The sequence below is a fragment of the Nyctereutes procyonoides genome, unplaced genomic scaffold (assembly GCF_905146905.1).
Source record: "Nyctereutes procyonoides isolate TBG_1078 unplaced genomic scaffold, NYPRO_anot_genome, whole genome shotgun sequence".
NCBI classification, from domain to species: domain Eukaryota; kingdom Metazoa; phylum Chordata; class Mammalia; order Carnivora; family Canidae; genus Nyctereutes; species Nyctereutes procyonoides.
In genome coordinates this window covers 4,447,667-4,473,374 of record NW_026575136.1, presented here as the reverse complement: position 1 = coordinate 4,473,374, position 25,708 = coordinate 4,447,667, and the positions used below count along the sequence as shown (strand labels likewise).

The window sequence follows — 25,708 nt, the reverse complement described above, 5'->3', positions numbered from 1 at the left end:
TTTGAACTTCATTCCATCTGACTCCAAAGAAAGAGCTTTTACAAGCTACTACAAAGATCCAGGCCACCTCCCTGTGCTGTGTGCCCTCAAAGTCTTGTGATGTCTTTGAATAGTGTACATTTTATGAGCTTATTTCTGTTACCACTTAGACCCAAACATTCACAAAAGCTGAGACTGCATCAAATTATTTTACACCTCTTGTGAAAATACATTTTAAAAAATACATTTTGTAGCAAATGTTTGTTGAATATAACAAGTTTCCTCTATTACTTGAAGTAATAATAGTTTTTTTATTAGTTTTATGATCTGTGCTATGTGTACAATTGATCTATTATTTCTAACCACTATGTGGTATCATATGGCATGTTCCCATCTATTTTTGTTTATTCACTCTACAATATAAAGACACTTAAACCACCCCAAATCTCTGCAAAAGTAATGCTGCCATTGGCAGACATTTATCTAGTCTTAGAAATATGCATGAACATTATTTGGGACCAAAATTATTGACTCCCAGGGTATGCTTATGCTTACTATGAGAAAGTATAACCAGTATCTTCTCAGAGTGGTTGAACAGTCTCCACCTCCACCAACAGTACACTTTCAAGGTCCCCATATCCTTGCCAGCTCTTAAAATTATCCGATTTTCTAGCTTTGTCATCCAATATAGTGAAGTAAAATCATATTTCATTGTTTTAGTTTCATTTTTCTTATGATGAGTTTGAGCATTTCTCTATATGCTTGTTAGCCTTTTGCATCTCTTCATTTCCTTTGGCCATTTTTCTATTAAGATGGCTGCCTTTTTTATTGTAGGAATTGGTTGCATGTACTAAACTGTAGACATATCAATTATCTTCTACATTCTTTTAGCCCTCTATTAGTTTCATTCACGTTGACCTTTACAGAATATTTCTTTATCTTTCTGCTTCATTCCTTTCTTCACTTCATTGTTTTTCTTACTTTCTTCTCGCCATAATGATTTTTATCTCCTCTCTATTTAATATCTCTTGTGCTGTTTATTCATTGATTCTTATAATTAATCATTCACTTATGTAATCAGAGGTATTTATTAAATATAATCTAGCAAAAAGCACTGGGCTGTATCTTAGAAATGCAAAGATTTTTGCTCAAACTCTCACCCCTTAATGAACTCTCTCTCTCTCTCTCTCTCTCTCTCTCTCTCTCTCTCTCATTCTCCCACTCTCTCTCTTTCTATACATACATGCCCCAAATGCAGATTCCTGATACTTATTAATGGAAAGAATAGATAAGTTTTTAAGAAACTTGAAATATAAAGCAGAGCTACTGAGAAAAAATATCCAGGAATTTTCAGGCAAGTAATTAAAGGGAAAACAAGAGCAAAATGAAACATACAGATAAAAAAAAAAAAAAAAAGCTCTCAAAATTGGTGGACAGTTGGTGAGATAATCTTATAAATTTACCAGTTTGATTAATAGTTGAAAGTCTATCCTACCTTTCATTTCATAGATTTTAGTATATGTGCTGCCGAAATGAGCACTCATTTCATAGGTTTTATATCTTCTGCCCTTATGTATACCACACTTCAATAATATTTCACTTTCATTCATTCCCAACATAGCTATAGCTGAAGGAATGAAGAAGAGGAAGTAATAATATATAGTGAACTGGAGTAAACAATAGATCATTTACCACTTCATAAGTTGCTACTCTGTACAGGGGATATATCTAATGATGGGGACAGAGAAATTCAAATAAAGTATTAAATATGAGAACAGAAAAGTGAAAATTCCGAACTTGCAGGAGAAAAAACATTGTAACTACAATATCACTTTATGTTTGAGGACATTATAGGTATGATAATAAATAATCAGGACTATTCATGTAAAATTACTAGTTTTGGAGTCATAACAATTACCCTGAGAGGACTATAGAGGAACTCTTTCTTAGACAAGTCATCTACTGCTTCCATATACTATCTTGTAACAATCATTATGCAAATCTGTAGTGGGATTAAAAGAAAATCAAAGAAAAAAGAACAGCAGATAGAAGACCTATGAGTCCTTTCTAAAGCTCTTTGTAATGTGCTACATTTATTAAAAGGAAATTCATCACTTTAAAAAAATATAAATTGGAACCTTCTTTGTTTTATACACATGTATGTGTATAAAGAACTTCATGGTAAAGAACTTCAAGCCTCTTCTATATTGAGTCTTATTTGGTGGTTTGAGTTGTAAAATTCAATCATTTATGAGACTGAATAAATACCACAAGCTAGCACACTGAAAAAAAAGATAGTACACTGCAAAAGTGAATGACTACTTCATATTTTGCTATATTCATTCCAAATTGAATTTGCCCCAAAAGAAGTTAATATACTTACATCAAAATTGAAGCACATGAGAAAATGCTTCATTGTGTTTTATCACCAAATGTTTTATACAGATGTTTATTTTTTATCATTATTAAAGGGAAAAAACATTTTAAGACTTGGCATTTTGAAACCCAGTCTTCATGATTTCTCAGTAGTTTATCAATTTACATATTACATTATTCATTACAACTTTTATTTTCTCAAAAAAGAAATAATTTAGGAAACAAATCTTAAAAGTAGAGACACTTGGAGAATTTATCAAGATTCAGAGTTCAAATAGAAATAATTTAAATATTTACACTTTGATTTTTTATTTTGGTAAACAGGCTTATAATAGTCATGTGTAATCAAGTAAATATTTATCAACTATATTCTCACCACAAAATGACTACAGTAAATATAAGAACTTGAAAAGCCTTCAGAAAGTTTTAATAAAAGAGTCCATGTAACAGTCACTGTTCAGAGTAAACAAGATATGGTTTTATACACTTGTATACAGTACCTGGCTGTCTCAGTCAGTGAAACATGCAGCTCTTGATCTCAGGATTATGAGTCTAAGCTTCATACTGGGTATATAAATTACTTAGAAATAAATCTTTAAAAAAAAGAAAAAGACATTTCCAGTCATCTTCCATTTTGTGAAATCTTTCAAACATATTGGAGAATAATGTATTCAAAGCTAATATTTTAGTATATTGAAAATTCATCCAATTTATTCATGCTATACATGGTACAAATTATTTTCTGAAAGGGATGAAACATTAAATAACTTTGAGTCCTCTGTTCATCCATTCCTCCATCCCAGAGGTAGGTAGCTCCCTTTGTGAAATTAGGGTATCTGTTCTGTCATAGTTTGTGTTCTTAACCAACATGTAATATAATTGTTGTGTTTCTTAGCTTATGGAATCACATACATTATATATATCCAGCTGGAATTAGTTGGAATTTTTAGTCACAAATATGATTTTGAGAAGTATCCATAGTGTAGTGTTTTAAATAGCTCCGTTTATTCCTTTTAAATTCTCTATGGCATTCTGCTGTATAAAAATATTATAGTTTTGTTAATCTTCTCCTTTTCGTGGTCATTGATGTTATTTCCAGTGCCTTGCTACATCAAACTATGTTGCGGTGAAAGCTCTTATGATTTCTATTTGTGGAAATGTGCACAAGTTGAACCACACATGTTCAAGTGCATATACACCTTCAGTTGTACATGTCATCTCTATCATCGCCAATTATATTTCCAAAACAGTTTTAAAAATATACCCTCCATCAGCTGTTATAAGAGTTCCTGAGTCTCCAATTCATTGCTAACACTAGACAGAAAATTTGTTCAAATCCCTGCTCCTCCACTTACTAGCTGTGTGACTCTGGCATATTAGTTACATAACTTATCTGTGCCTCTTTTTCTTCCCGTGAAAAATGGGAGTGATAATATTACTTACTTCCTAGGACTTTGTGAGGATTGCGCAAATGGGGATCTATGAAATATTTAAGAATAATTATATATAAGAAGCACTCTATATGTGTTTGCTATTTTAGTAATGTTCAGTCTTCTTAATAGTTGCCCAAGATGATGGTTATGGTCTTGTTTTAACTGCTATAACATTTTCTTAACACTCTCTATTTCTCCAGTTATCTCATTATTTATGGATTGTTTTGTTCTCTTCTATACTTGGTTAGAGGGTGTAATTTTACCACTCAATTTTTATTATAGATTGTAGGTCTGTTCATATTTTCTATTTCTTTACAAGTCAATTTTGGTAAAATATTTCTCTAGAAAATGGCTTACTTTACCTATTTTCAAATTTATTATTAAAATATATATATATATTACTCTTATTTTTTAAATTTTTATTGAATATAAATAATAATACCCATAATAATTACTTTCCTATTTTAATTTTTCCTATTACTCATTTCTGAATATATTTATGTGCATGCATATGTATATATATTGGTCCTTCCACATGCTTATCTGCATTTTATCATCCTTCAAACAAACGATTTCCATTTTTTATAATGTTTTTCTCTATTTTATCAATTTCTGTAATTATATTTATGTTATTCTTCCTAATTTATTAGAGTTATCTTTTCTGGATTCTTGAATTTATTTATTATTTTATTAATTTTTAAAAGATGAATTCTCCATTTTATTCAACTACCACAAATACACAGAGAAGAAATTAAATTAAATTTAATTGCACATTAAATTATCTGCATGGTTTATTTTTTCCTTGTATAGATGGAAAAGTTTTCAGAGCTAATGAGCTAAGTATAGTTATACAGATTAATTGGATTGAGGTAAAAATCATGATTTTTAGGTAACAATAAAATGTTGTACATTTCTTTATTCTCTATAAATTTCCACACTAATTACCATATTTCCTTTTTTTAAAACAGATGAATTGAGATATAATATATATGCCATAAAATTCATTCTTTTAAAGTACAGAATTCAGTGGTTGGTAGTATATTCACAGAGTAGTGCAACCATGACAACTATCTAATTTTAGAACATTTTAATTCTCCCCCCAAACAAACTCCATACATATTTAAAATTCACTCCCCATCAAACGCTACTTCATCGCTGGCAATCTCTAACCTAGTTTCTGTCTCTGTAAATTTGCCTAGTCTGGGCAATTCATAACAATGGAATAATGCAGTATGTTGTCCTTTGTGACTAGTTTCCTTCATGTGGCATGATGTTTTCAAGGTTCATTCATTCATGTTTTACCATTTATCAGTATTTATTTTAATTGCCAAAAAGTATATTTATTGTATTATATCATTTTGGTTATCCATTCATCATTTGATGAGCATTTGGATTTTTATTCTTTGATTGTATGAATAATATGATAATATGAATATTCACATACAAGCTTTGTGTGGACATGCTTTTCATTTCCCCTGTGTGTACAACTAAGAATGGAATTCCTGGATCATATGGTAAGTCAATGTCTAACCTTTTAAGGAACTGCCGAAGTGTTTTCCAAAGTGGCTGTGTCATTTTAAAAATCCAGCCAGCAATGCTTGAGGGCTCCAATTTCCACACAATCTTGCCATCATCTGATATTGTCCATTTTTCTTGTTATAGTTATTCTAGGGGATGTGAAGTGTGATGTTGTGCTTGATTTGTGTTTCCCTGATAATCAATGATATTGAGCATCTTCTTGTCCACTTATTTGGTCATTTTTGTAGGCTCTTGGGTTAAATGACTATTCACAGTCTTTGCCTAATAAAGAGTCACTAAGTACTCTTCCAATAGTTGTGTAATTTTAGCTCTTATATTTAGGTCTAGGATACATTTTGAGTTAGTTTTTATATATGGTATGAGGTTTCAACCTCATTCTATGGAATACAGAAATCCAGTTCCCCCTGCACATTTTCTTGAAAAGGCCATCTTTCCCACATTGAACAGTTCTCTGGAGCTTGGGCTTTTGGGGGAGCTCCAAATCCATATGTCCCCTCTGGGAACTTGTGGATCATTTGTTTTTAAATCAATTATTAAGCTAAGGACAGGGGAATGGGTTTGGTACATATTAAAACAGCATATAATACTGATATTCAGCAGTTTTTCTTGAATTTCTAGAGTTCAGAAAAAGGTAATTTTGACCATTTTGTCAGTGTTTTCACTGTTTTATGAAAGAGATGGTTTTGGATCCTCATTTCACCATCCAGGAACTGATTCTCTATTTCATTAGTTTTATTTATTTTTATTTTTTTAAAATATATTTTCTAATTTTGTTTTTTTTTAATTTATTTAATTTTATTTATTTATGATAGGCACACAGTGAGAGAGAGAGAGAGAGAGGCAGAGACATAGGCAGAGGGAGAAGCAGGCTCCATGCACCGGGAGCCCGACGTGGGATTCGATCCCAGGTCTCCAGGATCGCGCCCTGGGCCAAAGGCAGGCGCTAAACTGCTGCGCCACCCAGGGATCCCTTCATTAGTTTTAATTGTTCATTCTTCTTAATCTACACATTTGTTGCCATAATAATATCTCTCTGTATTTCTGAATTCCTTATTGAGGTCCTATTGGTCAAGAAATTGTTTAGCAATTATTTCTAGTACTAAAGTATATGTGAAGCTTAGCAGTCTTTATAATTGATTTTTATTTAATTCCATTGTGCTCAGATCAGTTGTCCATTAATAGGTTGATTATTTGCTATCTGTTGGTACTTACTTTGTAGACTAAAACGTGGCCATTTTTTTACATATTCTGTGTGTACTTAAAGAGAGTATGTCTTCTATTTTGATGTACAGATTTCTATTTATTTCCAGTAGATTGAGCTTTTTGTTTATTTTGTTAATCATTGTTATGGCTTTTTTTTTATCAGTTTGTGTGGGAGTTGTGGTTAAATATATCACAATATGATTATGGATTTATCGATTTCTCCATTTAAATCTGTCAGATTTTGCTTTATATATTTTCAGTCTATATTATTAAGGCACACACCAATTTAGGAATTTTATCTGTTGTTTTATCATATATAGAGAACATTTTACTTCTACAAAAGCTATTTGTCTTAAAGTCTATTTTGGTTAATATAAATATTGTTTTATTGATAATGCAATTAATAATTCAAGATTCTTCACATATAAAGCTTTAAATCATGTAGCAACAAAAGTATTATTTTATTTTAAAAATAGACAAGACCTATATAGTTTTAGTGACTTTTCTTTATTTGTAGCTGAGGCAAGAGTAGAATACAGGTCTTCTCTTGAAGAATTTCTTTCTACATTTAGTTGCAACAAACAAGTTAGTAATTTTTGGTTTAGGAGAGAGCACTTTCTCAAATAGAGCATGTAAGTAAGAGCAGTAAATGATCTCTTAAATATTGCTGTAGTAGAAATGTGAGTTCTCCTTAAGGAGAAAAAAAAACCACACACACACGTTTAATAGTATTTGTCATACTGAATTACCTTGCTCAGCATATATGTCATGCCCAAACAATTTTTGTTTTATTTATTAGTGTTTCTAAGAAGCAGGAAATTATAATTCCTTCTATTGTTAGTTTTAATTTTTATTCTTAAAAATTGTTAATCTTAGTGGAAAAATATGTTAGTGCTAAAAAATTGTATCAACAGAAAATAAAGTGAAAGCTTTCTTCCCACTTTTGAATCCCATACACCAGTTTCCATAGCACATAACAACATTTCCTCATTAAGCCTTCAAGAAGTATCATATTCTTTACCTTCATATAGGTCTAGAAAAATATTTTTAATATAAATGGTAGCATAGATTGTGCATTATTTATATTTTGCTATGGGTGGTTGGTCTTTTAAAAATGATACCAAAGAGGGACACCTTAGTGGTTCAGCAGCTGAGCATCTGCCTTTGGCTCAGGGTGTGATCCTGGGTTCGGGGATGGAGTTCTGCATCAGGCCCCCTGCAAGGAGCCTGCTTCTCCCTGTCTATGTCTGCCTTTCTCTGTGTCTCTCATGTAAATAAATAAAAACTTAAAAAGAAAAAAAAACCATTACTTTTTGACTCCCTCATAGTTACCTCCACATGTGTATTCACTTTGATGGCTTTGAGCTTATAAAACAAACGTGGGGGAAAAATGCCAGTGATTTCCCTACACCAGTGGCAGGCAGCCTAGGTTAGCACCATTCTATATCTAAGACCTGGGATGTATTATATCCTCCCTGGTGTGTGGTATTAGGGCTATTACAATGAGCAAGGCAAACAAGATCCCTGTTTTAATAAAACATATAAACCAGTGAGGAAGGCAGATGACAAATAGATAGTGATTTTAAAGTTTACTTCAGGGGCGTCTGGGTAGCTCAGTGGTTGAGTCTGCCTTTGGTTCAGGTGATCCTGGAGTTCCAAAATCAAGTCCCACATCAGGCTTCCAGCGAGGAGTCTGCCTCTCCCTCTACCTATGTCTCTGCCCCTCTCTCTTTGTCTCTCATGAGTAAATAAATAAAATCTTAAAAAAAAAAAAAAGTTTACTTTAAAGAGAATAAATAGGTTATGGAGATATAAAATAAAAAAAATGGACTTTATTAGGAAATTGATCAGAAAAGAACTCTCTGAGGAATGGAGATTAATAAAAACAGTAAACCTGGTTGCAATTGGCAAAAAAATATTTCAAACTGAGTTGGAGTTAAGTGAATTGGCTTACATATCCAAAGTATGGGAAATGTATAGGGAATATGAAGGAAGGAACTAGACTTATGGATAATTGCAACAGTGGACTTGAATATCCTTAGCCTACGGACTTGAACATCTCCAGGTCATTGCTCCTTCCTTTTTTTTTTTTTTTTTTTTTTTTTTGTGCGTTTTTTCTCTTCAACAACAACATCACAAGTATACTTATACAAACTGCAAGGTCATAGACACTGGCTTACTAGGCTTAGAGATCTCTGGCCTTATAAGAAAATTGCAATATTCTCTGGAAGTTTGTAGACGCATTCGACTGATTTAGATTTCACATCCTCCTTTTGAGCCAATCAGCAGGGAAAGAGATGATTATAGCAGCTCACATTCAGAGGATGTGTCTATAATTGAAATAGGAAAACAAATCTCCCTAAAGGAAAGCCGAAAGGAATGGTACAAACATAGAAATGAGAGGAAATCTTTGTAATCCTGGATTCCCCTTTCTCAAAATATACATTCATCAAGCAAAATTCGTGTCTAACTCATCTTAGTATGTCCAACAGTAATTGGTACAGGATTTGACACATTACCAAAATGATGAAGTAATTTTTGTAAATTTCAGACTGGGGAGAAAGCCATCATCTACCCTCTTCTGGGGAGTACACTCAAACTATAAGTCTGTAATTTCTTCACAGAAATACTCTTTTATTGGGTCTGTTTCCTTTGTGGATCTGTAGGAACGTGATGGGTTAAGGGTAGCAAAATTAGTTTTAGTCAACTCTTAGCAATTCTTGTGTTAATGTTTCTGAGATTTGGATTGTCAGCTGAAGCTCCATTAAAATAGGAAAAATCCCTATTTTGTCTTGAAATTTCAATAATTCTTGTATTTTTTAATCAGAATCAGGTGTAGAAAAATCCAAGGAGGGAAAAAGTATACTTATTTTAATGAATACATATCAACCTAAAATTTTCAAGTTTCCTCTAAATGTTGGATTAAAAGAAATTGCTCCTGTATAGTAGAGAGTTATATAGTAAATTATGCTGGTAAATAATTGGATTTAACCTCAAGTGTTTTATTCTACTTATGAAAGCATATAAATATTTTTATAAGCCTATTAAAAATAAATTTACTTTCAGATCCTTTTGAAGCATTCATCATCTTTTCTATTCGTCATGAGATCAGAAGGATTGATCTTCATAAGAGAGACTATAGTCTACTTGTTCCTGGGCTGAGAAACACTATAGCACTTGATTTTCACTTCAATCAGAGTTTACTTTATTGGACAGATGTTGTAGAAGACAGAATATACCGGGGCAAGCTTTCTGAAAGTGGAGGTAATTTTTAACTGAAAATTCCAGAAAAATATGATGCAATCAAATGGAATTTAGATTAATCTTGCACTTTCATTCTTTATCTCCTCCCTCACATATGTAAAACCAGGAATGTCAAGTATATGTGTCAAGGTATGTTTAGGGAAGGAAATGAATGCTGAAAGCCCACTGTGCATACCATTTTCTTTTTTTTCTTTTTTTATTTTTTTTATGCATACCATTTTCAAATTGTGAGCTTTTCTGTGGATATTTGGTGGAGAAAAATATTTATAAATACCACCTTCCACACACTAGTAGACATGTGTTTGTGAGTTAAATGTTTTATTTTTTAAAACAAGTAATGAATCATTACAAAGACCACTAAAAAGACCACTAAATGTTTTTATCATAATTTGACTTACCTCTTTTGTCTAATCGAGGCTTTTTTTTTCTTTTTGAGTATCAAGGCTCTGAGATAAATATATGTAATAATCTTTTTGAAAATGTTGGATCTGTGTGGTATTTCAAAGCCCAGGTATTTCTATCAAAATCTGAATTTCTCCTTAAGTCACCTTTGCAATTTTGGAAAAATGGTAATAAACACAATATAATTATCATATGTGAATTTGTGTCCTATGGAATATTGCAAATATTGTTGAAAAACAAAAAAACTGTTAAAATGTTAACAAAAACAGTGCCAATACCATAAACTATGAAGAGTTAACCTATTAGAAAAAAAATCAAATAACTTTTAATTACAAAAGAAATTAAGAAGGATAAATAAGAGCATTGCTTATTTTTATTTAGACCACACTAATACCTTCCTCTCTTAGTTGTAATCATGTTATATCCTATAAGTCTTTTGGGCCAAGGAGGGGTGGGGAGTATGACTTGGGGCTTATCTTTAAGGGTCAGTGCAGTAAAGCTATCTTATCTATCATGCTTCAGAAAAGGGTGGCTGCTGACTAGCTATAATGCATGTTGCCCCAGGTGGACTTTTTCTCTTTATTCTACCCGTGAAGATCAATGTTGACACTAAATTGCACTAATTTTAACCAGCACATCATTATTATTCCCCAAATCCTATGTCCTATTTCAAAAGCCGGAAACAAATAACTTTCTGAAATCTAAATATTGTAAGTCTCAAGAGTTATTTAAAAATTCCGTTTCCCTGTCACTGAAAGGGCTTAAGAAATTAAAAATTTCTGGTAGGAAAGCTCAGTAATTCTAAATTTGGAGTCTTCTTAGTTTCCCTTGTGCCAAGTAATACATCTTGCAAAATCAGTATAATGCTTAAAAACTTTGCACTACTCTTAAATTGACATTTTTGGGTTTTGAGGTGTTTTTATTGTTGTTGTTGCCATTTGTTTGTTTTTGCTTAACAGGTTCCTTGAATAGGTAAAAGTATTAGTTTCCTTTTTTTTTTTTTTTTTGTTCTCTTAGGAGTCAGTGCAATAGAAGTCGTTGTGGAGCATGGCCTGGCTACTCCCGAAGGATTGACAGTCGACTGGATAGCAGGCAACATATACTGGATAGATAGCAATCTGGACCAAATCGAAGTGGCCAAACTAGACGGTTCCTTAAGAACTACACTCATAGCTGGAGCCATGGAACATCCCAGGGCCATCGCTTTGGACCCAAGATACGGGTAAAAAAGTTTGCCTTTTACAAATTCACTTTGGCATTAAAAAAAAAAAAAAAACAACTTTTAAATTAATATTGAATTCAATTATCTCATAAATTATGAGTAGGATTGCTTACCTTGTGCATTGCATATATGTGTGTATATGCATTATATGTATGTCTGTGTGTATGTATAATTATATATAAACTTAAACTTAAACCAGTTTAAGTTTATTAGCATAAATTTGGTTGTAAGGTTGCTTACGTAGGTACTTTTTAGAGGCTAGAAATATCTTTTTTCCAAATATGGGCATTAGGGCCTATTGGAAGTGATTGCAACTCAATTTTGAAGCAGTAATTTAATGAATTTCTCTTTGACCTGCCAAAGAGATGCTATAATTGTTTCTAATGGTTGCAAACCACAGGGCCAGTCTTTGGTCCAAACAGTCACAGATGTTAACCGCACCACCTCTTATGTATTTTGTAAGTATTTGGAGTCAGTTTCAAAGAATTAGTATAAGCTTGAAGGACTCCAGTGAGGAGACACTGACTGTTGGAAAGACAAGGCACATGATTCTTGAGAACAGGGTCAAATGTTGAGTAACTCAAGTTATCGCGCACAATGTTCTTTGTGTGTTCCTCTGGGAAAGAGCAGAAGAGAGATGCTGGTTTTAGAGCCAGAAAACAAGAGTTCCAGTTCCTATTTTGTCATTTATTCCCTGGGGAATCTACTCAACTCTATTCCCTTAAATTTCAGTTTTTTCCTTCATAAATTATGGATAATATCTTTATTATTTGATTGTTTTTGAGGAGATCATAAATATGTAGAAGATAATATGTAACTGAAAATACTTTGTTATTAATGGGAATTATTTATTTCCTTGGTAATTATTTTGTCAATCCAAAACCATTGTCAAGGCTAAAGGTTAGTAGATCAAGAGATTTTGGGTTTTGTTTTTTTAGTTTATTTTTATTTTTATTCTTATTTATTAATTTTTCTGTCTCTGTACCTGTAAGGAAGACAAAGTCGAGGACGCACCAATGAGGAAGGGGAGTCAGCAAGGATGGAGTTTAATGAAGAGAGAAAAGGGAGCCTGTGTTTAAGTCAGCTTCCTGACCACATTTTCTGGCGTGTGCTCTGGTGTATGCTTGAGCTCAGAAATCAATAGATTGGGAAGTTTCTTTGTTCTTCCTTTCCTCAGTTCACACTCAGAAAGTAAAGGGCCAAAGCAACTTGCCTAGAGCAAGGTTACAAACTGGCAACTCTCATTAATATGCTTGCTTTACCTCTACGGTGTTTTACATTTATTTGAATCACTGGCCTGAGCTTAAAATACTGAGACATTTTGTATACGGTCCTGGATTTCTGGCTTCTTTTGAAGAAACAGAGAGACCTGGCAGCAAAGAGCAAAGCAGTAGCTATATCTTTTACCTAAGGATGGGTTCTCTCATTTATACAGTTTACACTTTGCCCATTTCATTCATTAATTCCTATAATTCCAGTTCACTGGGAAGAGATATGTTTAATGAGAAATTCCTTTGTTAAAACAGACTATTCCTGGGGTTCCTGGGTGGCTCAGTTGGTTGAGCATCTGCTTCAGCTCAGGTCATGATCCCAGGGTCCTGGTGATAAGGGAGAGCTTGGTTCTTGTCTCATGGAGTCAAAGAATGACTCTCACAGGCAACAGAGAGTGAGCAAAGTGATGCAAGTTTATTAAGCAAAGATACAGAGAAAGCATTCAGAAGGGGAGGGGCCCCGACAGGGTTGCCACAGGGCTTGTAGGGTTGGTCTTTTTGAGGGCGGGGGGTGTGGTCTTTTATTGAGAACCTAGCCAGGGAGCCCACAGCCTTGAGATGCTTGTGCAGTCTTGGTTTGAGCAGAGACTATTGGTAACACCGTCATGACTTATTTCTTTGTGGTCTGGGGAGTTTCTGTGATTACTTACTAGCCATTAAAGGGGGATTCTCCCTAACATTTTGGAGCTTATTTTCTCTGTTTTTACTGTCTTATCTTTGTTTTTTGGGGGATGGATAGGAGCCTGATTCTGGGGCCTGTCAGTGTCTTTGGGGTTCATGGGAGCCCACAGATTTCTGGGAGCCTGGCTTTGGGCCTTTCCCTATCTCTCCCTGCCTAGGCCCATCTGCCCTTAACTCCTTCCTAACATCACTGGGAGCCAGCCCTTCATCCAGCCCTGAGCTCTGCAATGGGCTCCTTGCTCAGTGGGGAGCCTGCTTCTCCCTCTCCCTCTGCCTACCATTCCTCCTGCTTGCACTCTCTCTGTCAAATAAAATATTTTTTTTTAAATTAAGAGACCACTCCTGAGATTGCAAGTAAATAGCTGATCTTGACCCTTTGCTTCCCATAAAGGTTCATCATCAACGGGAGTTTTACACTGAGTGTAACAACTACCAGTGTGAAATTTTTCACCTCTAAGAACTATCTAAGTTGTACCAGCACCTGATATACAGGAGAAATGTTCTGTATAAGGAAAAGTGATATTTTGGAGAACGTTGTGGTTTTAGCATGTACACCAACCAACATGGTAGAAAAAGTGAGGGCTCTGAAAATTTATAGATGGCACACAGTGAGAAAAACAAAAGGAACAAAACAGTCATATGAAAGTTTTGAAAATAGTTTGACCAAACAAAGCAGTAGATCTGGGAATTGCAACTTTATTTTCTATGGCTTTGAACTGACAATGCTTAGGATAAAATCATCTCAGTTTGTAGAATATCCAAACTGAGAGAAGGAAAAAAAAAAAAAAAGAAGAAGAAGAAGAAGAAACAGCACACCACCCACAAATACTATTTGAGTGAAAATATCAGATACTATTCTAGTGATATAAGATCTTTAGAAGTTATATATCCTCTAAGAGTTGAAAGTACAAAAAGCTAGCCTCTGAGTAGAAAAAAACCTGATAATGCTTTTAGGAAAGTTGATGCCTTCCATTACTAATTGCTACCATGAAATTGTAAAAATGATTCATAAAATTACAGTCATAATAAGTTTTAACTTGAAAAATGGGTGAAGAAATATACTTATAAAATCGCTGTTGGTATACATAATCAAAATTCAAATGGCAGTACTAATTCATTCAACTCTAGGAAGAAACCGAAAGATTGACAAGTTTGGGTGTCACTGTATGATGGGCTTTCTATTGTTAAAAATTATCATACAGTGGATTGATACAATTAAGATATGAAGTTCATATAAATGCTTGTAAAGCCTAGTTGTAGCAATTAGATTTAAAAATGCAGTGCAAATATGAAAATATTTTCAGGTTTGTTTGGGACATTTTATTAAAAAGTCCATAATTATCTTTAAACATTGGACCTTTCATAAAGTAGGCTGAGAGCATAGTAAAAATACATGCGAGCATGAAAACACACGCATACACACACTGAACTGCAAAGCTAAGCACAAGAAAAGCAACATTGAAAAAATAATTTAATTTGATTTAAACTCAGCTTACTGCCTTAGTGCTATCTATTCAAATAGAAACATAAAATTTCTATTTCTCAAATAATTCATGAAATACATACAGCAGCTGTGAATCAAAATTGATACGAGCTCTAAAGACACATTATTTTGAAAAATTTTACTTCAGGATAAATCTGGACAATTTTTTTTTTTAGAATTATGGTTTCTGAAAATACTATTATCTTTCCTACTGCATAATAAGCTCTCTAATGGCACACAAAGTTGTTTCCACATTTATGAAATCCTTCACTGCTCTTGGTGTATATAATTGTCCCAAATAAATGTTTTTTTTAGATTAAAAAAATGCATGCATATGCATAGACTTTGTAACTTACAACTTTTGTAACTTACTTTTTGTAACTTACAAAAACAAGGATACACCTGAAAGAATGAAGTATAGAGTAAAAGACAGCTAATGGGTAATATTAGAAGCTTTGTTTACAGTAACAAATGAATACACAAGTTTGCAACCTGCCAAGTTGCTCCCTAAGCACAGCTGAGGAGAAACAACAACAACAAAAAATGAGCCATAATATCAGGCCAATAAAACATGTTTACATCGTTTGAGTTTCCTTCAGCTACAAAGGTTCTTTGTGACCTTTTTTTTTACAGATGCCAACAAACAAATGTTTTTAATCAACTAGTTTGCTTCCTGGGCATAAAATCCACAGGCCTTCATTTTACATTATAAGCCATATTTGCCATCATGACACATCTGTTTAGTGTCTGGGTTTTGACCCAATATCCCAAGTGACAAGTTATTCCAAGATGGCAAATGAGAGTCTTAGGGAGGAACCATTTCTCTCTCATTCCATTTTAAGGGAATGCAGTTATTGTTAAGGTGACCTGAAAGAGTACATGAATCTCCTCTAAACCTCAAGCTTAGTATTAGGGAGTAAGAAGAACCAGGGAGTTCAGAATCTACAAGGGCACTCACTTCAGTTCTTGAATTTTCATTGCCTTTGTACTTGTGGGGCTTCGTGGTGCCTTGCTGGTGTTTAGATTTCATTTGTCATAATAACGACTCTGCTATAGCAATTGCAATTTGTGAAAGCAGATATGGTAATTGTGAAGATTAGTGAAACATCTAAATAAAATTTTAATTTTATCTGGGAATGTTCCTAAATGAAACTAATAAAGACATTGTTGCTTTTAGAAGAACTAAAGATTATAGATAAGTATACCCTTTTTTTTGCCAAGATCATTTATTTTCACCTTCTGCAGCTTGACCTGATAGATGATAATGGCCCTTTCATGCCTGTAATGATACAAGTTGTTCATGGTCCATTGACCCAATTTAATCCTGATACAGACTAACCCATGAATGCAGGAACTGTAGAATCAGTAGACTGTAGTCTCTTTTTTTAAAAGCAATTGTGGCTGAATATCTCCATACTTCCTGTAAGAAGAGATAGTCAGTCTTTGTATATTTCAAGAAATAATGCAATCATTGAAATGCTAATACATTTTAACCGTAAAAAGAAAGTAATAAGAGGAAAATGATTCTTTTAAAATACCACATTATAAAGTATACAAAAGAGTGCCTAGAATTTTATGAAACAATGATCCTTGAAATCAACTTTTTAAATTGATTGTAAACTGACTTACAGTGAAGTTAAGAAAGAACACTTTTAGGGGAACTAATTCTAGAGCATGTTATTTTATACAAAGTATTGGAACTTTCCCCACTTGAATTGATGAAAGATTAGGACCATTATGAGCACTATAGAAGAAACAGCTTAGTGCTGCTATGTTTAGTGAAGAAATGAAGGAATCACCTATTTTAGAATTACTCAAATTATCCCAATGTAAACTGTTATGGTCCACTGGAAACATACTCGAGAATCTACAGAGCCTATTTCTGGTAAACCTACACAAACCTATGCAGAATTGTAGAGTTACTGATATGTGTGTTGGAATTTCCAAAACTACATAAGACAGAAATAGAAAGTTACAAGGGAGACACCAGTTCTCCATTTGTTACTCAGGCAAAGGACAATGCTCAGAAGTTTTTAGGTCATCAGTTCAGAGCCTTGCCTAATTCTGGTGGTGGCTTATCCACAGATACTCAGACTAGCTATGATTCTCAAATTCACTGTTTGTTTTCAGTGATTATTTTTCCTAATCTTTTTCAGACTTTCAAATCTCTCTCCTCTACCTTGTCTGTCAAATACCACCATAAATTTGATTGATGCTATGTTAGCCTTGTTTCTATTTTAAATCTTATTTTTTTAATCCTAAGTATAAAGGGAAGCGACAACAACCTGCTGTCAGTGAAAAGATGTGTGCATCCAAAATTAGATTTGTAGTGAGACTCATAATTCATTTCATTCATTGTTTTAAAGACAGCTACTTAACTGAATAGCCTACCAGCTTTATACTAATTAATCTTTGTTCCATTTGCCCTTCATGGCATCATATTGTATGTTAAGTAACTTATAAGCAATATATGTATGTTTATATACATGTTGGTATTTCCAGATAATTAGTTTTTTCTTGCATAAACAATCTATTCTTTAAAAATTAGTCTTTTCAGAAAAAAAGGTATCTAGCCATGAGATTTTATAAATATCCTCTGGCATTTTTGGTATTCTTAAAAATTTGCCTATTATACTAATTTTGAGTTATTAGACTTTTAAACTTTTATTATAGAAATTTCTAAATACACAAAATAAGATGAATTATATAATAAACTTCCTCATATCCATTACCTAGCTTCAACAAATATCAGTACATTGTCCCTGATATATTATTTAGTTTTATCCTTTCTCAGGGGTTTACTTAATTTATTCAAATATTGGTGATTAAACAATGAATCATTTGGATCTCATTTTTATGGATATGATCCCACACCAAGGCCATGAAACTTCTAAAGCTACCCGTAAAACTAAAACTTAAAATAAATAAATAAATAAACTCATTTTTTGGGGAGTCATTCTTTGAGATAAACCCAATCCTATGACCTACTCCTTTGAATCCTTTTCTCATGGCTTTGATTTATGTTTACTTTATAAAACGAATCTGCCTCCACATATATGCTGGTGTGACATTTAAACTTGAGCATCCTCTGTCTCTCTTTCTCCATTACTTTTACAATTTTGAAATATTTTGAAATTTTGCATTTAAAAAATAATTTCTATGATTACGTGTTTGTGGCATGCTCATGCAAACACAAATCTTTTGTGTGTGCTAGCCATCCTTTGTGCTAAATCGTTTATGTCTATTACTTTATCAAATGCTCCTAATGAGAATGTACAGTTACAGTTTGTATCTAGAGATGAGAAAATGGAATCTAAGATTAAATGTGCTGGAGTAAGTGACAGATACCAGTCTTGATCCCACGTAGTCTGACATAGAAACATATATTGTCATAATCATTTAATAACATTTTGTGGATGGCCAGTGCTTCAGAGTTGTCTATAAGCTGCTGCTCTTATCAAGAATATCTACATCTTCCTTCTCTGTTCACCATAGGTTTTTTTAACACATGTACTTACTAAATTTACTATTTATTATATTAAATTGTCTTTTATTCATTTCATATTTCAAATTTCTCTGTCCTAAAACAGACTATATCTTTCTCAAAAATTCAGCTCATGATGAATAGTTTACATCACTCCATATTTCCTATATAAACATAATATTCAAAAAAAAGAAGATAGGTTGAATTGTATTTTGAATTTTGTTCCAGAAGATTATTTCATTTTCCAAGGTAATCTACCAAATTCATATACTTAAGGATCATTCAAAATATAGAAAAATTAAAAAATAGCAAAATTATTTATAATGAAGAACAAAGGAACTTTATCATTTCTCACCAAAATATTATCAGAACTGATTAGAGGAAAATTTGCTGGACTGTCACTATCTCTCCTGTTCTATGAGTTCTCCCTTCCCAAATCACCATGCTACTCACTGGATTCTACTACGAAAGTAGAGAAGGCAACTACCATTGTTTGGTTAGCATCCATGCTCCTACTCCTCTATCAGATGTCTTTCCTTTGTTATTTTATTTAGCAACATGACATTGAAGAGTTAGATATTAAAAACGGTCAGAACATTAAAATAAAACACACACACACATCAGAACAGAAGTTAGACTGCCCAATTTTCCTTCTCTCTCAGCCACTTATTATCTGTGTGACCCAAGTCATTTCATTTCTTTAAGCTTGTTCTCTCATCTCTAAAACATAGATAACTTTAGCCATAGCCCCATGATTGTTTAAATGAGATAAACTATAAAGCACTGAACATAGTTTTTAACATATAGTAAGTACTTAAAAAATATAGCCAGTTGTAATGATTGTGGAATTACTGTGTAACTGTATTAAGTATACTATAGAAACATGCATCAGCATTTTAAACCATTGTCAACTGAACATAAAACATCCACTGCCTAAGTTGCCTTAAAAATCAAATGCAGGACATGGGACACTTAATGCCCATTGTGTGGAGCTGTTTGTACATAATGAATTTGTAGAGTCTCAAATAGTATTCGGTTTAAAAAAAAAAAGTAATGATCTTTACTCATATGAAAAAATATATTTTAACAATCTCATGTTTGTGTATACCAAAGTATAATGATTTCCTCTGTTTTCCCTCTGTATTCTCTGTTATATGATGTCTTTCATTGCTGTGAATCTAAATATCATCTCCATCCTGCTGACATCCCAATTCATGTCTCCACCCCTACCTTCTCTGAACTTCACCCTGGCATACCACACAGCTTCCTGATGTCTTGAAATCTTAAGATAAAAAAATAATTCAAGAGTAAACTTTTGATTGTTCTTCAAACCCATCCACATTAAATTTCCAGGTCTTAGAATCTGTCCTCTTCCATTTTCCCCATTCCATCTATGGATTCCTTGAACACCCTCTCCCTTACCCTTATTCCGACTTTGCTGAAACAAGGAACACAGTCACCTATGATTCATTCTTTACCTCATTTCCCTGTATGCAGTCATAAGACAGTCCTGGCAATTCTTCCTCCAAAATATACTTTGAATCCATTCACTTCTCTTCTCTGCCACTACCATATCCCAAAACATTATCATCTTTGTTCCTTTAAAATAAACACCTGATATACTATACTTTCGCCTCACTATCATCCACTTGTACATTATACCATGTTTTCACCTTGCTTAAATGTGCTTCTTATTCCCTTAGAATAAAGTCTCAAATAATTACTTTAGCCTGCAAAACCCATTAGGTTGCTCTCTTCAAATCCATCTTCTTTTTTCCTCCTTATTCACCACATTGGTCTTATCTCTGTTCTTCAAATCACCCACTTTCTTTTCTATTTTAAGGCTTTCATATCTGCTGTTTATTTTGCTTGTCATGCACTTTATACTGTTCTCCTTATCTTTTAGATTCAGTATAAATACAGCTTCCTCAAAGTGCTTTTTTTTTTCTGATCACCTTCTCTAAGTAGATCACTTAACTGCTATTCTCTGCCATAATGAAAGTTTTCTTCAGCATATTTTAGAAGCTGCAATTATATATTCATGTGCTTATTTAGTCTGTCTTCTCCACTGGACTCTAAGCCCCAGGTGGGTAGATAATGCATCCATTTCCTTTGAGACTGTTCATCTAGCCAGTGTATATATAGCACATAGTATGCACTCAATAAATACTTGTGAACTGAATGGCTGAAACAATAGCATTATTTATTTTTCTTCAGAATTCTTTTCTGGACAGATTGGGATGCCAATTTTCCTCGCATTGAATCTGCCTCCATGAGTGGTGCTGGAAGAAAAACCATCTACAAAGACATGAAAACTGGAGCTTGGCCTAATGGATTAACTGTGGATCACTTTGAGAAAAGGATAGTTTGGACAGATGCCAGGTTTAAAAAAATGATCTTTTTCTTCTGTATTTTCTGTTATCTTCCTCTGATAGCATTTATAAACTTATAGAATGTCTAACATGCATTTATCATGCATACATTAAAATTGGTGGTGATTTTTGGTAGTTTTCATTATTATGGTGGTGATTTTTTTTATGATGGTGATTTTTGTTTATTTTGTTATGATGGGCTTTTTGTTTCTTTCTATAAATCATATAGAGATCCATAAAATATTTTTTGTAAAATATTTTCCCTGACCTTTAAGTAATGTGATAATACCAATGGACTATATAAATAAGTTTTGATAAACTGCTGATGTATTTACCTTTCATAGGTCAGATGCAATTTATTCAGCCCTCTATGATGGAACAGCCATGATCGAAATCATTCGAGGTCATGAATACCTTTCCCATCCCTTTGCTGTGTCTTTATATGGGAGTGAGGTCTACTGGACAGACTGGAGGACCAACACCTTGTCAAAAGCCAATAAGTGGACAGGACAGAATGTCAGCGTGATTCAGAAAACCAGTGCACAGCCATTTGACCTTCAGATATACCACCCCAGCCGTCAGCCCCAGGGTAAGTGCTGGTTGTGAAATAACAACCCAGAAAGTATTTTTCACCTTAGTCATATAATATTTGAACTGTAAAATAACTTCTATAAGTTAATAGTTTATATATATTGTATTATGGAAGTGATTCCAACCTTTATTTTAATTAGCTAAGAATATTTTTCCCTTTTCATTTCTTTCACATAGCAATAAATATTAGAAAGTAAGAGTTTTAAACAAAGTCCCTATATTTTTAGTCAGTAAAGGGTATCAGTAAAGGGTACTGCAGGAAGTTGTAGAAGGTGTTGAGATTTGGAATCTATCACCTAACTATGTTCAGATAATTAGATGAGAACACAAGGACACATTGACGTTTGCCCTCAAATGGTCTCTGTGAAGTATATTGGGAGGAGAAGGAACAGTGTGTAAGAAAGAATGGAGCATCTGCTTGAGCTTTGCTATTTTAAGACAATTGAGTTCACGTGAGCATGTGTGCCACCTCTCCCCATATATTCCACATTTTGGTTCAATAGTAATCTCCATCCCAACTTTGTGATTTCATTTCTTCTGCTCAATCTTTTCCAGATGTTCTTAATTCTAAATCTTTATTTTTCCTTTTTTTCCCCTGTGGGATAGTATGGCCATTTGGTGTAACATCAACTCATCCTTTTATACTTCTTGATGGAGCCTTCCCCTTTCTAATGTGTATCATAACCTTTGAGAATCTCATTCCAATGCAAATAATGTTTTCTTATCATTAACATATTTTTACTTGAAACATCTGATGCTCAGATGACAACTGTTCCCTAGAGGATACATTTTCTTCTTTTCTCCCTCTCTCAGTGTAGAGTAGATAGATCTTCCACTTCCAGAAATGTGTTAGTGTTTCTGGTCTTATGGACTTCACTTCAAGCCTTATTTTAAATTTTGTGCTATATTCTCTTCACCTAGATGTAACTAAAAATTCTCACCTCTTGTGGTCCATTGCTATCATTTTTCTTTCTTCAATACGTGACATTCCTTCTCTATCGATACTATTTTTTTCTACCAAAATTTCCTCATCGGTAAAATTTTCTGTGCCCTCTCTTTGACAGAATCTGGATCTAGTTCTCTTTCCACTTTCAGTTTCTCAGCTTCAATTTTCTTTTTTTTTTAAGATTTTATTTATTTATTTACTCATGAGAGACACAGAGAGAGGCAGAGGCATAGGCAGAGGGAAAAAAAAAAAAAAACAGGCTCTCTGCAGGGAGCCTGATGTGGGACTTGATCCAGGCCCCATGAGCACACCCTGAGCTGAATTGAAGGCAGATGCTCAACCACTGAGCCACCCAGGCACCCCATAGCTTCAATTTTCTTAAATAGATCCTTCTTTGTCATGCAGGAGTTTCTATACAACATGTACTATGTGAGCAATCATGTTAATCCTTTTCTATCACCCTTAATTTCCTTGCTCCTTTCATCCTACAAACTTGAACAACATAAGGACATTAAGGGGAGAAAATACAGCTTAATCACTTTTGTGCTTAATAGGCATTCAGTAAATATATTGGATTTAATTAAATTGAAATAAAACAGGAAATCATGATTCTGACCAGCAACGGGCCACTAGTACAATAAGAAAAATATATTATTTTCTAAAAACTTCCTTCAGTATGAGAGAGTATGTAGTCATAAACATTATATGTTGATGACAAGCACAGGGTTGATTTTAATTTTTATAAGTACAAAAATATGTACTTATGTATTTTTGTGCCCCAGAGTGGTATTTTTTGGGAACTGTAATTTTTATGTTTAGAGTAATTTAGATGAATTGGACCATGAAAAAATGGCCTGGGTTTATGTATTACAACAGCCCCCTTCCCAAAATAGGATAAATGTATTTTCATTTCCTAACTGTCTGATTTGGCCACATTGACGTAAGCCCTAGCAAATTGACAGAATGGAAATGAAAATGATACTTTCAAGGTCTTTTGACATTTTTGTATATATAGAAAGGATGTAAAACATTCAATGAAGAATAGACCCTTCCTTCATAGTTTCACTTTCTGTGATCATATTTGGTTCAGAAACAAAAACTCTCCTTCTGGACTATCAGTAGAAGGTCAGTAGTGCCCTAACACTATGTTACAATGCATACGTCATTCACTTCACTTCATCTCATCACATAGTCATTTTATCGTCTCATATCATCATAAGCGCAAGGGTGAGTATAGTATGATGAGATATTTTGAGACAGAGAGATACTACATTCACATAAATTTTATGATAGTATACTACTAGAGTTATTCTACTTTAGTTATTATTGTTAATTTATTACTGTGCCTAATTAATAAATTAGACTTTAGGATAGATATGTACCATAGGTATGTGTGTATAAGAAAACACATGATATTATTCATGGTTTCAGGCATCTACTTGGGATGTCTCCTCCCCAGAAAAGGGGAGATTACTGTAATTCATTTGGAGATGGGAGATTTTCTTGACATCTTTACTTAACTTGAAAGATGATTTATATGAGACTCCTCCAATTTTCATAAAATAAGGAAGTTTCTACTCTATGGATTGATTTAACATAGAGGATCAGGCTGATATATTCTGGTCTTTTATATGCTTTTAGAGAATGTCACCTATAGTGAGACCTTGCTATTTCCTAAATGAAATTCAGTCAGTTTCCAATTTTGAGAATGATCAGAGAACATTCCACTTTTCCCCATTATAAGGATCACTGAGCATATAACAATCATTATCCATCCTGTTTATCTGCTTCAGTGAAGTAACACTTACATTGCTAGGGAAAAAACTTTTTTAAAAAGATGCAGAAATGTATTGACTATTTTATTACCAGGGTAGAATTATAGTAAAAGTGATGACAAAGGTACATTGTTAACACCACTAAAATAATAATAGCCCTCTGTTTTCTGGTGAATAGTAATGTGAAGCTCATGAAAAAATAATTAATTTTAAAAATACGTGACATTTAGTGCTATAAAATGGAAATATATCTTTAAAAAATTAAAGAAATAAAGGTTAGAAATATTCTTTGAAGTTATCTGATCCTCCAAGTAGGAAATTAATGAATGTTTTAACACCAGTTATCATACATTCATCTTGTGCATAAATTTCTAGGCTGATTATTGAACACTTAGGCAGAACTTTAAAAAACAAAAATGTATTTTAGATCCTTTGGTTACTAATGTAATTTTTAAATGAGATTAAGAAGAAACAAGGAGCTATTTATTTATTTATTTATTTATTTATTTATTTTTATTTTTATATTTTTAATTGTATGAGGTTGCTGAACTTAGAGATAATGGCATAGCCTTGGGAGCTTGACTGCTTAGGTTCAAATCCAAGCCCTATGATTCACTAGTTGTATGATGTCGGGCAAATTACTTAATTTCCTTAGGCCTCAGTTTCTCAAATAAATAAATAAATAACTCTTAAAAAAATAGTTGTTGAAATCAATCATTTTCCTAACCTCCTTTTGTTGAAATTTAGGTTTCATTACTTTTCTTGAAACCTTTTGAATACCTATTATCTCATATTTAAATAACTCTTATTGGGCTTAACATCACATTTTTCTATATGTAGCAATTTGTTTAAAGAAAAATTATAACAAAAATGTGAATCACAACTCTAAAGAAGAGCAATATGATTGATTTTTCTATCAAGAGAATTCAGGTGTAGTCAGATGACTAGACTATTCAAGCTACTCTCAAATGTACACCCATTTTCCCAGGGCCTAGAGCAACAAACATCCTGATGTTTTATATTTATAGTTGTTTCAACAGAGATGTTGAATATCACAGTAATAAATAAAACTATCACTGTTATTATACTAATATGTGCCATTTAGTTGTCACTTTTCCCTAATAATTAGAACCATCTAACCAGATAGTTGGTTCCACCTTCTATGAGAAAACTGAAGCTCAGGAAAGTGAAATAGACTGGCTCAGAGTAATAAATTTCATCAAAGTTAACACCAGGTCCCCAATGATCATAATCAACCCCCCAGTCTATGCTTCATTGTTTTCTAAATTAAAAAAAGCATTTTTTAAGTAAGTTTCATGCCCACCATGGAACCCAAAGTGGGGCTTGAACTTACAGCCCCCAGATCAAGACCAGAGCTGATCCTCCAGATCCTGGAGACCTGAGATCGAGTCCCATGTCAGGCTGCCTGCATGAAGCCTGCTTCTCCCTCTGACAGTATCTCTGCCTCTGTGTGTGTGTGTATCTCTCATGAATAAATAAATAAAATCTTAAAAAAAAATCTGAATCTCTGTAACAACATCCCCTCAATTTTGATGAGAACATACAACTGTTCCAAAATAATTGTCTTAATTTAAGTATAAAATAATAAAGAATAAGGTCTGGAAGTAAACATTTTTTTTAATATTTTATTTATTTATTCATGAGAGAGAGAGAGAGAGAGAGAGAG

At 33.2% G+C, this 25,708-nt stretch overlaps 1 protein-coding gene across 1 annotated transcript in view; it reads left to right on the top strand.

Moving 5' to 3' along the window:
- Positions 1–25,708, top strand: part of LOC129495604 (low-density lipoprotein receptor-related protein 1B) — a 1,831,349-nt gene that overhangs the window by 1,215,467 nt on the left and 590,174 nt on the right. Inside the window, exons 24-27 of the mRNA XM_055303278.1 lie at positions 9,597–9,794; positions 11,214–11,418; positions 20,555–20,719; positions 21,054–21,298. Of these exons, the coding sequence (XP_055159253.1) occupies positions 9,597–9,794; positions 11,214–11,418; positions 20,555–20,719; positions 21,054–21,298 (813 nt within the window). The remainder of the gene's footprint in view (positions 1–9,596; positions 9,795–11,213; positions 11,419–20,554; positions 20,720–21,053; positions 21,299–25,708) is intronic.